Consider the following 17497-nt stretch of genomic DNA (forward strand, 5'->3'; position numbering starts at 1 on the left):
ATTTTTCAAAAATAGCAGATCTACAAGCTCGGTACGTAGCGGCTATGAGCTTTTATATCTGTTATTTTTTAAATAGCCAAAGACATCTTCAAATGACACACAGATGTGTTCCCGGTCTAAATGGGTTATTGGAATTGAAATGTTCATTAATGTGCAGTGTCCCGGAAATAAATAAATATGGCTGCCGTGCCGTGAAATTAGTGTATTGTTTTTTCCACCAGCTACACAAAGTAGAAATACACACACATGCATGCACATACATAAAGAACAATACACTGGTTCTGTAAAGAACAATACACTGGTTCTGTAAAGAACAATTCACTGGTTCTGTAAAGAACAATACACTGGTTCTGCAACCATTTCAACCCATTAAGACCGGGAAAGCATCTGTGTCATTTTAGATTTTATAGCTATTGTTTTTTTATACTTTTGCCTTTTCAAAAATAGCAGATCTACAAGCTACTCGGTGCCGCTATTTTTGAATAGGCAAAGAAATCTAAAATGACACAGATGCGTTCCCGGTCTTAATGGATCAAACCCTATGCTTGGTTGACCCAAAGTCCTTAAGGGCTTTAAAACTAACCGATCTACAAGCTTGATCTACTGATCTACAAGCTGATCTACAAGCTCGATCTACTGATCTACAAGCCGATCTACAAGCTCACAAGTACAACCATGTTCTCCGAAGGTTTCCCCAGAAACAGTATGCCTGTTGCAACCATAGACATATAAAGGTAGACGCCTCATCTGGCTCTGAAGCATCGGCATCTCGGACGCACTTCCGCTTCCTCTATGTTTCTGGGGGACAAACTGGAAACTTCCGTGTGCGTCACAGAAGGGGGCGTTCGGTAGGCCAATCAGAGGCAGGTGGGGTGGGTCTTTTCTTAAGAGGCAGCCGCGCAGCAACTAGTCAGTTAGACGCGCTGTGATTGGCCAGTAGTTAACGTGATGTGATTGGTCTGCCCCCCGGAAGAGCCTTGTATTGAGATACCAGTCGTTACAATGAACTGCAGAGGCCAATGAGGTATCTAGGTTTCTATATCTATGGTTGCAACAATGATGGAGCTTGCACAAAGTATATGGCTAGAGAGTTTTCCTAGATTTAAAAAAATGTAAGATACTGAATCATAACCCCTTTATTGTCTAACCCCTGTATCAATAAATAACCCCTGTATCAAAGACCCCTGTATCAAAAACCCCTGTATCAAAAAAGTCAACCAAAGTTTTTTGTATAGGATTTCCTCTCTAGTCAGTAAGAATACATTGAGGACTCTAACAGGAGCCCTCATCCAAGGATACTTCGACTATGCATGCACCTCATGGTACCATAACACCACAAAGGCCTTAAAAACAAGGCTCCAGACATCCCAAAACAAACTGGTAAGGCTACTTCTTGGCCTCACACCTACAACTCATCTAACTCCTGCTCATTTCGCTAGGGTCAGATAACTAAAGTTTTCAAATAATAAGTAAAAGTACAATATTTTCCTCAAAGATGTAGTGAAAGTTAGAAGTACTCCAGTACAAGTACTCTACTTACTGTAAGTACAGTACTTGAGTAAATGTACTTAGTTACTTTACACCACTTCTGTCAATACAGATGACATGGGAAGGCCACTATATGTACATACACAAGACAAAGGGAGAAGAAGCTCACACCAATACACCGAAGCAGACTCTCAAAACATTGGTTTCCGCTTAATACTTTGCATTGCATCACTGCTTTATCTTTTAACCCATTAAGACCGGGAACGCAGCCGTGCAATTACCGCTTTATCTTTTAAACAACGCAAGAGCAAGTCAAGAATATCACATTAAAAGACTTATTAATGTACGCGTACATTAGTCAGACATGCAAGGAATTTTGTCTATGCGTAGCAGAACACGAAGCTGTATGTAAAACAACAATAAATACAAATGAGGCCATTACTAGACACCGCACTGAATGCAAACATGGAGAGTAAACATGTTGTTGTGCCTTTTGAAGTCATTTCCCAGCAGGGATGGTGTCATACGGTATAATCAAACATCTAAAACGTGACGATCGTCTCTGTCGGGTGGAAACCAGTGGTGGAAAAACTACTCAAATGTTTTACTCAAGTAAAAGTATCAATACTGCAATGTAGAAGTAGGCTACTCTGTTACAAGTAAAAGTCCGGAATTCAAAATGTACTTGTAAAAGTACAAAAGTATTGGTATCAAAATGTACTTAAAGTACAAAAGTATTGGTATCAAAATGTACTTAAAGTACCAAAAGTAAAAGTGCTAAAATGTTTGAAAATAGCAGATCTACAAGCTCACAACGTGCCTCGATACAACGCGTTGCGAGCTTGCAGATCGGCTATTTTCAAATAGCCTAGGTATAAAATAGAGCTAAAGTGGTTAATGTGTGTTTTATATTAATTTATATCTGCAAAGTATCTAGTAACTAAAGTTTTCAAACAATTGCAGAGGAGTAAAAGCTTTGTGCCGCGTTCCGAGCTTGTAGATCTGCTACTTTTGATGTACTTTTGTGTGACGCTGTAGTATGAATAAGTAGGGCAAATAATTCACGAAAAAACACAAAAAGCTAAAGAGATTTCTGCCCGACAGCAACGATATAATTATGAAGCATACTGGATGTACTGTATGGATTGGAAACTGGAAACAAGGGAGGTCAATGAAGATTGACAGTGTTTCTGTACAACTGTGTGAAACTATTTATAACACAGTGACTGTGCTATTTTCACTACTTATTTTTTCCATGTATTTGCTATAATTTTTTATTTTATTTATGAAATTCTTTTGCAAAATGTTTTGAAATAATAATAATTAAAGACAAAACGCAGGAAACGAAAATGAAGGAATATTTACTCGTGACCCATAAAAATACCCCAAAATGGGGCCCTGACCCATGGGAACCACTGAACTAGTTGACACGATGTTCTTGTACTCATTGGTATGAACAGGTAACCCTGAGCCAGACATCATACTAATGTAGAAACATAAGTCTCCTTCCATTATGAACAGGTAACCCTGAGCCAGACATCATATTAATGTAGAAACATAAGTCTCCTTCTATTATGAACAGGTAACTCTGAGCCAGACATCATATGATGTCTATTTCAAATTGTAATATACTATACTGTAATATAGTATTTAATTTATACTAATGTACAAACATAAGTCTCCTTCCATTATGAACAGGTAACCCTGAGCCAGACATCAAACTAATGTAGAAACATAAGTCTCCTTCCATTACGGAAGAAATCACCGAGCTGCGCATAACAACCATTTATTTCCTGGTTAGCTTTTGTCTGTCGCCATCAATCAAATTAAAGCAATTTTTGCTTTATTCTAGAGAGAGACGTATAAAACCATAGGCAGAGAGAGACGGTATGACATCCAATGCGACATTTAAACGCAGACTTCTGTCTGATACGCTCAATTAGCAGAAGCTTACAGCGATGCATTTTCAATGACGCTGCCGACACAGGAATATGAAACCGTGACTCACCCAGGTCGCCTTCAACATAAAGGCGGGGGGGGGGGGGGGGGGCGATTAGAATTAATTTGACAAGCCTCTCGAGGGGGGCTCGGCATTTCAAACGCAGACGTAATTGCACTCTCCTGTCTAAATAAAACACATATGAATCATTCAAAGAAGAAAGGAAAGTGCAATGTTAAGGAGTCCAAACTTCTAAATTAGCCTTTTCTGACAGAACTGCCTCGGAGAAGACTGAAAAATGAAGAGTGGTCACACAATATCTCTCTTTTAGAATAGAGATATATATTTTGAAAGACGAGAGAGGGTGCTTTTTTTTATGAATACGTTGATGGGGATAAATCATTCAAAAGAGGCAAGCATGCATGGTACGATAAAACATTGAGTTGCCATGAAAACGTAATGTTCTGTCATTGCACGCACGCACGCACGCAGTGTGTGTGTGTGTGTGTGTGTGTGTGTGTGTGTGTGTGTGTGTGTGTGTGTGTGTGTGTGTGTGTGTGTGTGTGTGTGTGTGTGTGTGTGTGTGTGTGTGTGTGTGTGTGTGTGTGTGTGTGTGTGTGTGTGTTACTATACTTGTGAGGGCCAAAGTATATTACAATTTGAGAAATAGACATTGTGAGGACAATCTTTCTTGTCAGGATTAGGCATTTAGAGGTTAGGTTTAGGATTAGGCTTAGAGTTTTCCATATTTTATACTTAGCCTATAATTATATATTTTTCCTTTTCACCCCACGATTTTGTAACCCATTTTTCACCATGTGCCAATTGCCTATAAGCTTGTAATTCTGGGCGCTACACTCCCTCTGCGAGCCTGGGGAGAGCCCCGAACTGAGCTCATGCTTCCTTCAATGCATGAGGAGCTAGCAGGCTGCTTCTTGTCACCTGACAGGGGGAAGTTCCCCCGGTAGGACGTAGCGCGTGGTGGAAGGAACACGTTATTCCAACCAGTTCCTTTCCTCTCCATCAGGCGCCCTGGCTGACCAGGGGGAGGCAGTATAGAGACCAGGGTTACTGCATGTTTTTTTTTGTGAGGGTACCTACCCTAGGGGACACAGGGAGAACAAGCAATCTCCACACAGAAAAGCCCTTTCGCCAACCCCACCTAGGGTATGGGCACTGATGACGCGGAGGAGAGGACACGCCCCCAGCGCCCACAGCGTCCCCAGCATATTTTATACCTATGTGAGCCGATGTCACGCACCGGAAAAAATATTGATCTACAAGCATTTGTTGCAGCACTATTTTCAGTGTGTGACACCCAAGCACGAGTAAGTATAAATCAGGCTTCATTCACTCTTCTCAGCTAAAAGAGGAGGAGTGTAATCAGAGACAAGCTGTGAGAACTGAAGTATTATCCTGGCTTTGTTGCAGATAGGTGGTCTGAACAGAGAGACCATGCCACCACATGCGTGCACAGGCACGTGTGTGTGTGGATGCATGTAACAAATAAACAAGAATGCACTAATGTGCATGAAATCCAAACAAATATTTTTGGCGAAGAGAGTTGGTAGGAAACAAAATGAGGGGACCAAGTATAGACCCCTGGGGGACCATGAAGTATGGTAGCCTATATACATTGTAGGGTTTAAGGGGTTAATCTAATGCAGTTTAAGGTTCTCCACCGAGTTCACTTTAGTTCAGTTAGACACCTCAGCTCAGGATGAACCATTTACCATGTATTGCAATGATATTGCATTCAGTTTGGCGGTGCATGTGACTCTGCTCCTGTGATATTACAGATTACCTGTGCAAGCAGGACACATAATCTGAGATCAGATACATATACATTTTTGGGGTTCTTGATATGAAAATGTTTGAGAACCACTGGGCTAGACTCAGTGGTGGGAAAAGTACTCAAATGTTTTACTTAAGTACAAGTATCACACACAAAATAGCAGATCTACAAGCACACAACGCGTCGCGATGCGACGCTTTGTGAGCTTGTAGATCGGCTATTTTCAAATGGCTTAGGTATAAATTGGGCTAAAGTGGTTAAAGTACGGTATGTTTTATAATATAATAATATTACATTTATATCTGCAAAGTAACTAGTAACTAAAGTTTTCAAATAATTGTAGTGGAGTAAAAGTACAATATTTGCCTCTGAGATGTAGTGGAGTAGAAGTAAAAGTATAGACAATTAGAAATACTCTAGTAAAGTAAAAGTACCTCAGTTTTGCCTAAATACAGTACTTAAGTAAATGTACTTTAGTTACTTTACACCACCGGCTAGACTACATGCCACACCATCATTTCACTGCTTGTGCCTGTATGAGTGAGTGACAAATAAACCCCTTCTTGATGTCTGAACATGCTAATATGTCATCGTGATACAGCCGACTTCACTCTCACGTCATGGTCCTTGATAGATTTTTCTTTATCTGTTGTATTTCAGACCCTCGTTTTGAAGTCAATATATTCGTGGGGGTTGACTGGTGACCCGATTTCAATATCAACCAGATGTAGGAATGTGATTGCTTTTGCCTCCTTGCTGGGCTGGAGGAGAGTTCTGTTATGGAGAAACATGACCCAATGCAAAGATAAAATACTGTATCAAGAGGGTCAAATGAAATGTTTTACACTATTTGGGAACCCCATTGAGAACGAAAACATCCTTATGCTAAACTAAGTAGTTTTCTATTACTACTGTACATATCTAAAACATCCTATCTATATAAATCCTAGTATGATGCTATAATATCAGTGGTGCTCCAACTTTTCCATGTCAAGGACCCCCAAAAGTAAAAAATGTTCGCTTAGAAATATTTAATTCAAATACTTGCACAATTCCTTTCAAGATTTTTCAATAATAACAAGATTTAGCTAAACATATTTAATATTAAAACATTTAGACGATAAACCCACCATAACACTCTCTGTCTGCATTTACAGGCCACAGACATTCAGATTGTGTTTGTTAATCAATCTTTTCTCCACAGACTATTTTTGGCAAAACGTACACACACACACACACACACACACACACACACACACACACACACACACACACACACACACACACACACACACACACACACACACACACACACACACACACACACACACACACACACACACACACACACAATCATCAATAAGAGAATATGTGCATTCTGAAAATGACTGATTATTAAAAAGCCTGATGCTCATTAGTTGCAGCACTAGTTTGCAGTGTGAAAGTAATTTATGACGTGTGGGAGTGTGTGTGTGTGTGTGTGTGTGTGTGTGTGTGTGTGTGTGTGTGTGTGCGTGTGGAAATGCACATACATTTTCCAGTTCTCAACATGAAAATGTTTGAGAACCACTGGGTTAAAACAATACTTACAAAATATGGAAGCAAGCCCAAATAAGTACAACTACTGTACACTTTAGAAACCACAACCTGCTGCAACCACCAATATTTACAAGCGACTGTACAGAAAAACAAGCCCAAAGTCCCTTTGTGTATTTGTGTGTGTGCGCACCTGTCTGTCTGTCTGTCTGTCTGTCTGTCTGTCTGTCTGTCTGTCTGTCTGTCTGTCTGTCTGTCTGTCTGTCTGTCTGTCTGTCTGTCTGTCTGTCTGTCTGTCTGTCTGTCTGCCTGCCTGCCTGCCTGCCTGCCTGCCTGCCTGTCTGTGTGTGTGTGTGAGGATCAAATCCCTGCAACTATAGTAGAATTTGAGAACTACACATTTATCCTCATCCTCACAGGAGGTTGTTTTATGGGTAAAACACATTTTGAGTGTCAGGCTTACAATAAGAACAGGTTCAGGTTGGGGTTAGGGTTATAGACATTTAGAGTTAGTTAGGTTTTAACATTAGAGATATATGTGTGATTTATATGTGGTTATACGCACCGGTGTCATTACAACATAAATAGACTTCCAAGCTCACACAACGTGTCACAGCGTGGGTTAAGGACACAGATTTACCATTGTAAGTCACAGATAAAGCACTGGTATGTCGGGGGGGATGCCTCTGGCAGGGTGGGGCGTGTGTGTGTGTGTGTGTGTGTGTGTGTGTGTGTGTGTGTGTGTGTGTGTGTGTGTGTGTGTGTGTGTGTGTGTGTGTGTGTGTGTGTGTGTGTGTGTGTGTGTGTGTGTGTGTGTGTGTGTGTGTGTATGTGTATGTGTAGTGGGGGCTTGGGGGGGCTGCACAAGGAATCTATTGTGTCAGTCACCACAGCACTCCTGAAAAAGTGTGTGGGGGGGAGTAAAAAAGAGAAAGAGTGAAAGAGAGGGATGGATGGATGTAGGAGGCGATGCCACAGAGATAAAGAGATTCTCCTTCCTTCTTACGGGTAAATGTTTGACCCCTGGGCCTTGTTCTGTAGCCACTCCTTCAAATGCTCAGTGTTCATTTTAACTCCAGGGGTCCTTGAGGGGGTTCCAGGGGGTCCCCAGCTAAGTGAATGATAGTTAGGGAACCAAATGGACCCTTACGGCTCTATCATAGAGTACAGAAGTCCTGACGTCACTCGTTCATCCCCTGGTTCTAAAGTAATTTCTCTATGGAGAATAACATTGGGTCAACATAGAATCGTCTAATATAAGAATTGGGGTCCAAAAATAAACAAACTTTCTCTGCGAAATTGTCAGGGAGGAGGCTCTGTATCGTTTATGATAGTCAGTCACTCATATTTGATAGTCTTTTATTGGCAAAAATTTAACTAATTTGGCGGAAGTAACATTAGCGTTTTCTCACCGTCAGTTGATGCTTTATATCCATAAGAGTAAAACCGCCGGGGTCATTTGTTTATTTTTGGAACACAGTTCTTATTTGACGCGATATTAAACACGTCTATAGGTATGGTGTGTAAATTAGGTCAGACTTCGGTGCTCTATTGCTATAAAAGAGTGTTCGTTCAATAACAGGGGACTTTGACTGTAAAACGCACTTTCAGTTCTGGATACCAATTTTTCATCCGGTCAGGAGAAAGTACTCGTAACACAGCATACAGGGCAAACATGTGAAATTGTTGAGGAGACGAAACAAACTAAACAATTAGCAGACAAAATTGGAACTGTCTGGAACATTACACATCTTCTGTTTATTAGAGAGCTGCAGAGACACAGAGACCAGTGTTACTGAACAAACACTCTACTGCAAAGATTACTATCAGAATATGGAGCTTTTACTTTTTTTTTAATAATTTTTTTTTTTGTTTTAACCAATACATATATCTTACAGCACCCATAATGTCTCTCATGTGTGTGTGTCTGTTTAACTTGCCTGATTGTTCTTATATTTTAATGTATCTTGTACTTTCTGTCTGTATTGTAATTTTTATGTTCAGGACCCCAGGTAGACTAAAGCAGTGTTCTCTTTTTCATGTCAAGGACCCCCCAAATGTATGTAATTTAGCCACGGACCCTCCTCTGAAAATATTTTCTGCCATGGATCCCCATAGAAGATTTGTGTTGTTACAATGTTGAAAAAATAATATTTAAAAACAAAAAAGTTTCAAGATTTTGGGAAAATAGCAGATATACAAGCTGTGGGTTGTGAATTGGCTATTTTAAAATAGCTGGTGTAAATAGGGTTTACATAAGCGTTTAAACAGATTTTTAAGCTTTTATCAACACATTTTGCAGTGGACCCCATGGAACCCCCTCATGGGGCCCATAGGGGTCCCCTGACCCCACTTTGAGAACCATGGACTATTGGACTAAAGGGCACATCTACAGGCTTCTAATAGGGATCCTTAAAACAATCATTACACAATAAAACAACAATTAACAATCCAAACGTGTTTCTGTATCAGAGCAATGTGTGAACTGCTGTGACAAAAGAAGGTTATCCAATGGAATACAACCACCCTAAGGGTTACTTAACCATTGTGTTTCCTGTCTTCCATCTGTACCGAGTGGATCTCTGACATAGACCTACTGCACATATAAACGCTATCTGTACCGAGTGGATCTCTGACATAGACCTACTGCACATATAAACACTATCTGTACCGAGTGGATCTCTGACATAGACCTACTGCACATATAAACACTATCTGTACCGAGTGGATCTCTGACATAGACCTACTGCACATATAAACACTATCTGTACCGAGTGGATCTCTGACATAGACCTACAGCACATATAAACACTATCTGTACCGAGTGGATCTCTGACATAGACCTACTGCACATATAAACACTATCTGTACCGAGTGGGCCTCTGACATAGACCTACTGCACATATAAACACTATCTGTACCGAGTGGGCCTCTGACATAGACCTACTGCACATATAAACACTATCTGTACCGAGTGGATCTCTGACATAGACCTACTGCACATATAAACACTATCTGTACCGAGTGGGCCTCTGACATAGACCTACTGCACATATAAACACTATCTGTACCGAGTGGATCTCTGACATAGACCTACTGCATATATAAACACTATCTGTACCGAGTGGATCTCTGACATAGACCTACTGCATATATAAACAGAGCTACAGTACTAACTTTAAACACACTTGAAATCTGAGGCTTTGTATATACTATTAAATAGTTTTGGGGAAAATGCTGCTAATTGACCCAAAAGTGACAATCTTGAAAGATTGCTGATATTTGTTTCAAAATGCTTTATACCAATTGACACAGTGGTGTGTTCTAGGTTTTTTCGGAGGGTATACGATAATTATTCCCTGCACGACATGCACGATACGCTATCGCGTTTTCAATGCCAACGCCAAAAATCTGCGCTGTATACGGCGTATACAGCGTAACACAGTAGAACACACCACTGCCTTGACAACATGTATAATATTATGACGTTGCAATGTGACATAGCTCTGTTTAACACAATGCTGTACCCCCTCCAACTGTATACTTTCCCCTTTTTTTTTCTTAAATTGTTTTTATTATGTTTTGACACTTGCTTTTGTTTTCTCATGCCAATAAAGCTCCTTTCAATTGAAAGCCCCCCCGGGGGGCCACGACGAAGCAGCTACAGCCATGGGAACTGAAGGTGTTGGCGTTTTAACTATACGGCATGGTCCCAGCTGCTTTTTTACCTGTGAAGGAAGGGAAGGGGTCCCTCCCTGCCTCTCCCCCCCCCCCTTCTATAGATGAGTCTGTAATAGGGCCATTTAATTACCGGCTGGCTGCCTCAGAGCTCGGCCCCCAGCGCTGGCCCAGGGCTCTCATTACCGCCGGCGCTGCCTGGGACCTTAAATATCAAACGACTTCTTTTGTGCCAGAAGTGCCAATTCCTTTCTTTTAGTCTTAGGTGGACCCTTCTTTAGCCTGCGGGCTAAAACCCTGTGCTCTGTTATGTAGAACGTGTGACTGAGTGCGCGTGCGTGTGTGTGTGTGTGTGTGTGTGTGTGTGTGTGTGTGTGTGTGTGTGTGTGTGTGTGTGTGTGTGTGTGTTAGCGCGCGCGTGCGTGCCTAAGCACGCGTGTTACAACAATTAGTCAGAGTGCTAATGCTTCACTTCCCGGTGAGACAGAGGCTATAGCTAGCAGACGTGGGGTTTTTAATTTCCTTCTGTCTTTTAACCCATTTAGACCGGGAAAGAATCTGTGTCATTTTTAAATTTATTTGACTATTAAAAAATAGCAGATATACAAGTGCCACGCTATGAGCTTGTAGATCTGCTATTTTTGAAAAATCATGAGAATTTGTGCAAATCTTTGAATATATATTTTCCAAAGCAAACATTTATAACTCAAATCTTTGCTTCTGGGGATTCTCCAAATGTCTTCTAAATCCTAACAGTTTTTTGAAAAAACTATAATCAGTGGTTTTCATGTCAAGGACCCCCAAATGTATATGTATTTGGCCGTGGACCCCCATCTCAAAATATGTTGTTCCAGGGACCCCCCAGGAGCAAAATTTGAGTACAAAATGTTCGCTTTAAAAAAATTATATATCCAAAGATTTGCAAAAAAAATCATGATTTAAATAAAAATGGCAGATCTACAAGCTCGTAGCGCGGCGCAGGCTTGTAGATCTAATATTTTTGAGTATCCAAAGTATAAAATAATGGTCAAAGTGGTTACACAGATGCGTTCCCGGTCTCAGTGGGTTAAGTGGGGAGGCACGTTGCTTTTTTCTCACACAGCGAGCGAGCGACCTGCTGCTTAACGCACACTTACACGCTCCCAAACTCTTGCTCTCTCTCTGCCAGTAAGCACACTAAAGAAGATCCTGTAAATTGAAACACAAGAGAGTGTACAAACCCGGGTCCATTTGGTTGCATTTGTACACTTTCTGCTGCTGTATTACAAAAGGATAAAAGTATCTTTCCTCCCATAAAGATTATTATTATTATTACAACTTCCGCAGATGCTTTTTGTTGTTTTCCAATTGTGTATACGCGTGGAAATCAATCACAGCAAACCACACAGCTGTGACCTCCAATCGTTGTAAGCGGAGCTGTGCTCACATTAGAGTAAACCACCATATATATTGACAGAATAAATATATTCCAATGCCGTGCGTGGTGCGAGCAACCGTGGAAAACAAACTCCAGTCTCTGGGTGAAATTATTCCACAAGCTTAGAATTAAAAAGCATGGGCACTAAAACACAACAACCGAAGAGGGGCCGCCGCAATCAATCAATTAGCTTGTGTGTTTTTCTTCTCTCATAAGCAGAAAAGGGAGAAACTAAAAATACCCGGCCGTTTCTTTCGCGGGCTTTATCCACTGCTTTTAACCCATTAAGACCGGGAAGGAATCTGTGTAATTTCTTTGGCTATTAAAACATAGCAGATACAAGCTCGTAGCGCGGCACCGAGTGCCGCGATACGAGCTTGTAGATCTGTTATTTTTGAAAAATATATATTAATATATTTAAAAAAAAACATTTTGCAAATCTTTGAATACTGTATATATTTTTTTCAAGCAAACATTTGTAACTCAATCTCAAAATAGTTAGTTCCAGGGACCCCCATGAAGCAAAGATTTTAGTAAAAAAAAAAAAAACGGTTTAAAAATATACATATTCAAAGATTTGCACACATTTTCCAGATTTTTCAGCCGTGCTATGAGCTTATCTGCTATTTTTTAATAGCCAAAGTATAAAATATGGATAAAGTAGTTACACAGATGCGTTCCGGGTTTGAATGGGTTAAGTGCATTAGCACAACAACAGCATGACAAAAAAAAAACCTCTGACAAATGGTTCAAGCGCTAATTCGCAGAGCCCGAGCCATTACTCTGTGCGCATGCTTTTACCCCGGAAATGTGCACAGGGTTTCTCTCAGGAGAGCGTGTTTTTTTTTTTAACAGGCTTTTATAACGTATTATTCCGCTGCCTTGTTAGTGAAGGCACTCAAGCCCCCTGGTGACTTGAAACTAACTCAACGGTAACCTTGAATACTGCTGAACACATTAGTGACAGCTATAGGGTCTAACAAGGCACACGCGAAACCATCCATCTTCAAACATGAAACCGCACAAATTAAATCAGGGGGATGTTAGCGATTTGTATTTATTTGTTTGTTTAAGACCTGAGGCTAATTCTAAAAATGTCTTCTAAATCCCAACAGTTTTCAGAAAAAACAAATGTTGCTATATCAGTGGTGCTCAAACTTTTCCATGTCAAGGACCCACAAAATTATTTGTATTTGACCGCGGACCCCCCCCCCCCCCACCCCATCTCAAGATGTTTAGTTCCGGGGAGCAAAGCTTTAAAAAAATATATAAATTCAGATTTGCACAAATCAAAATAAAATCGCTTTAAAAAAAAATATATATATTCAAAGATTTGCACAAATCTTCATGATTTTTCAAAAAAATAGCAGATCTACAAGCTCATAGCGTGGCGCTCGGTGCCGCGCTATGAGCTTGTAGATCTGCTATTTTTGAATAGCCAAAAGTATAAGATAATGGTTAAAGTGGTTCAAATCTAAAATGAAAGATGCTTTCCCGGTCTCAAAGGGTTAAACCACATCACGATACCTCCACCACGATAAAAAAATTAAAATAACCGTATGTAACATTGGCCGGTTTGGACGGTTAATTGGGTGAGTGCACTGGAAGGTTCTGTACCAACGAAAAGTTCAAAGTCATCAAGAAGGTCAATTTAGAAAGAGCAAAGATGAGGAAGAAAGAAGACAAACGTACTGTATTATACTGTAGGTGTGTTGTCATGGATATTTTTTAAAAGCATCGCCTGTCTCTGGTTTTCCCGATTGCTTTGAAAAGTTCAAAGCAATTTAGGGGGCACTTTAGAAAGAGATGGTAGAAAGATACAGTACAGAGGTGGCCTAGGACATAATAATACCAATTAGCGGGGTTACAAGGGTTCCTCCTATGCCATCCCTCTCAGCTTCAAAAGAAAAGACAATTCTTGGATATTTTCAGACATCTTTAAATGTTACGATCAAACAATAACTTGACTGCAATCCCTGCAATGACTCTGAGGACCCCCTGTTGAATACCCATGCTCTATTGCAGGGGTCTTCAACGTTTTCAGGCCAAGGACCCCCTAGCTGAGAGAGAGATGAAGCAGGGACCCCCTCTATATTGTATAAAATTGTGTTTCAGATAAAATTTTCCTTTTTTTTCCCCCCTCTACACCTATACCTCTTTGCCAAAAATAGAAGATCTACAAGCTCATAACGCCTCGCGCTGCGATTCTTTTCCTTAAAAATAGCCGATTGCAAGCTCAGACAGCATCGCATTGTGACGTGTTGTGGGCTTGTAGATTGGCAATTTTCTTCCCAGAATTGGGACGACAGGGTGAAAGTGACCAATATGAAATGCGGCATGATAGGAGAATTACAGTCTGCGTGTCTATGCTGCTGAGAGTCCTTAGTATTTTTTATACCACTGTGTTATACTTCTATCCCTAGTTTTTGTACAAGTAAACACACTGGTTCTCAACCAGTGGGTCGGGACCCCTAGGGGGATACCACATGATTTATTTTGGGGGGGTTGGGGGGTCCCCAGATGATTGGCCAAATTGTCAAATAATAGCCTATAAGAAAGAGGCAAAAACTTAGCAAATAGCCGATCTACAAGCTCACAACGCCTGAGCGTAGTGAGCTTGTAGATCTGCTATTTTCACAATATTTATCTGTGGAACCGAGTCAAACTAAATTGAATGCCTACATTCCGAGTGCATGTCAGGGTGTGGGGTCCCCAGTTCAAATATGATTCTTTTTGGGGGTCACAGCCTGAAAAGGTTGAGAACCACAGCAGTAAAGAGGTGAAAGAGTTCATACAGTAATTGCACGTCTTTCTCTAGGTTTGAATTCCAGTCGTTGCTGCTATACCAAAGTGGACACGGAATCAAGGGCACAACATTGACGCTGCTTTTATGCATGAAAATAAGCAGCCAGCCTGCCATAGTGTTCATATATTACTGCCACAGTGCTCACAGAGACGGCTCACATCTCCACGAGAACCCATGAACCTGTCATCAGTTACAAATACATATAATGAGACATGTAAAGCTGTTTGTGTGTCGCTATAATGCGATAGATGTACCGATGAGCACGCAGAATGCAAATGCCTATAGCTGTCTTTTTGACAGCCCGGGGATTATAATGCGTGGGTTCTGTGTGGTTTAAGACGCACGTTCGAAGATGCAGACTCTGCAAAATTGACGGTTATGTTATTATTTTCCAAAACTGAAATACGTTTTAAAGTGTTAATAATTCAAAGTCGTGAAAAAGTGTAGAAATGGACCCCGAAACAGATACAGATGGAATGACGTTGCTGTCGGGGCAGAAACCTCTTATCTCCTCCATATTCGTAGATTAACGCCCTGCTTGATGATACTACAGCGTCACACAAAAGCATCAAAAGTAGCAGATCTACAAGCTCGAAACGCGGCGCGAAGCGACGCGTTTCGAGCTTGTAGATCTGCTACTTTTGATGCTTTTGGATTTGAATCCTGAAAAGTAACAGTTTTAGACATATGAGGTTTCCACCCGACATAGACTAGATATAATATTGCGGTGTGTGTGTGTGTTCTAGATCCGAGCTCACAAATTATACATGCGGCCTTGCGAGCGTCATCCGAGGCGCATTAAAAAGCATTAAAAGTGTGCGTTAATGTACACGCACACAACACGGGCGCTCTTACTCATCCTCCACGGACCTTGAAGTATTCTCATTACAAACGCTAAAGTTAATAAAATGTGGCATAATGTGTATCTTGCCGTTAGAGCCGTATCAACACAGCGACCTCCATTAGCCTATGGAGAATATGCAAAAATTGATATTTTGACCCCCAGTTACAGCGGCTATAATACACTGTAGCAGATGGCTTTCTAATATATTATCTGCCAATATTATACAGTAGGCAGATACGGAAAGATATTAACCCATTCAATCCGGGAACGCATCTGTGTAACCACTTAAACCATTATTTTATACTTTGGCTATTCAAAAATAACAGATATACAAGCTTGTAGATCTGGAATTTTAGAAAATGTTTTAAAATTTGTGAAAATATTTGAATATATACATTTTTTAAAGGGAATTTGTTTTACTCAAATCTTTGATTCCCTGGAACAAAATATTTTCAGATGGGGGTCGGCGGGCCAAATACATATCATTTTGGGTGGTCCTTGACAAGACAAAAGTTTGAGAACCACTAATATTATAGCAATTTAAGTTTTTCCCCCCGTAAAAATGTTAGGATTTAAAAGACATTTTGTAGAATCCCCAGAAGCAAAGATTCGAGTTATAAATGTTCGCTTTAAAAAGATATGCATTTTCAAATATTTGCGCACATTTTCACGATTTTTCAAAAATAGTAGATCTACAAGCTCATAGTGTGGCACTCGGTGCCACGCTACGAGCTTGTATATCTGCTATTTTTCAATAGCCAAAGCAATCACAAGAAATTACACAGATGCATTCCCGGTCTTAATGGCTTAAACTAAAGGCTGCCTGAGCAGCAATCATTTCACTTGGGAGGTTTCCTGTCAAACAACCATGGAACGGTGGATGAGCCGTCTACAGTGGTGCAAAATATACTTGTTTACAGTTTTCACTGCTCCTACACGATGCTTAGAACAGAAATTACATAGTCTGATACTTATAGCTTTCGCCACCGGAACTGTGAGCATTACTGTTATTTCTGGAGGTAAACGCTCAATGTCTGGTGGTTGGATAAAGTGGATAAAACAAAAAAAAGCCTGAATGATGACAGCTTTGAGTTCCATAAAAGCCCAAGTGTGTCCATTAACAGCCCACTTTATCCGGTGTCCTTGAGCAATGAGCACAATAGCGAGTTCCCCCGCTGGCACAAGCACTCCTTTATAGTTTAGTTTGTACTTTTTCAAGTGTCGCTCCAGATGAAAATAGTTGAATGGATCAAAAAGAAGAAGGACATTTCCGACTGAAAGGAAGCGACATAAATGCTGTTCTTCTTACCGTGATCCTGGACGGAGAAGCCGAAGTGGTCGGACGTGACGTTCTCCTCTTTCCGCAGCACATAGCAGATCTTCAGGTCGTCAATGTCAGCTGGGGTGACAAACACAGATGACACAATGCAAAACAAAAGGTCAGCAGTGTTGCCAGATTTTGCGAGAGATATAAGCGACCATGTCTATGAAAACAAGCCCAAAGGAAGCGAATAACGCGTGAGCACTTTTAAACACATACACACGGCTATTTGAAAATAGCCAATCTGCAAACTCACAATGCGTTGCGATGTGACGTGTTGCTTTTTTGTTGTTGTTGAAAACATTTTTGCAAATCTTGATATATTTCAGTAACAAATGTTTGCTTAAAAAATATATATATATTCAAAGATTTGCACAAATGTTCACGATTTTTCAAAAATAGCAGATCTACAAGCTCATAGCGCGGCACTCGGTGCCGTGCTATGAGCTTGTAGATCTGCTATTTTTGAATAGCCAAATAAATCTAAAAATGATTGGTTTTCGAAAATAGACGATGCACACACTGGGGTTGAAGTGGTTAGACTGATTGTGATGCCATATCAACTCATTTAGCTGGGGGACCCCCTGGAACCCCCCCTTCTCAAGGACCCCCTGGCGGACCCCCTTGCTCATAATAACTACTGTTACAGCAACCACACTTTAAATATCACCAC

General features: G+C 40.6%; 1 protein-coding gene across 1 annotated transcript in view; it reads right to left on the minus strand.

Annotated features, from left to right (window-relative positions):
- Window positions 1–17497, minus strand: part of LOC308090608 (FRAS1-related extracellular matrix protein 2-like) — a gene marked incomplete at its 3' end in the record, with an annotated part of 169103 nt that overhangs the window by 134714 nt on the left and 16892 nt on the right. The window contains exon 4 of the mRNA XM_080435850.1: window positions 16813–16902. Within this exon, the coding sequence (XP_080291976.1) occupies window positions 16813–16902 (90 nt within the window). The remainder of the gene's footprint in view (window positions 1–16812; window positions 16903–17497) is intronic.

The sequence above is a fragment of the Gymnoscopelus braueri genome, assembly GCF_963280865.1.
Source record: "Gymnoscopelus braueri genome assembly, chromosome: 8".
NCBI lineage: Eukaryota > Metazoa > Chordata > Actinopteri > Myctophiformes > Myctophidae > Gymnoscopelus > Gymnoscopelus braueri.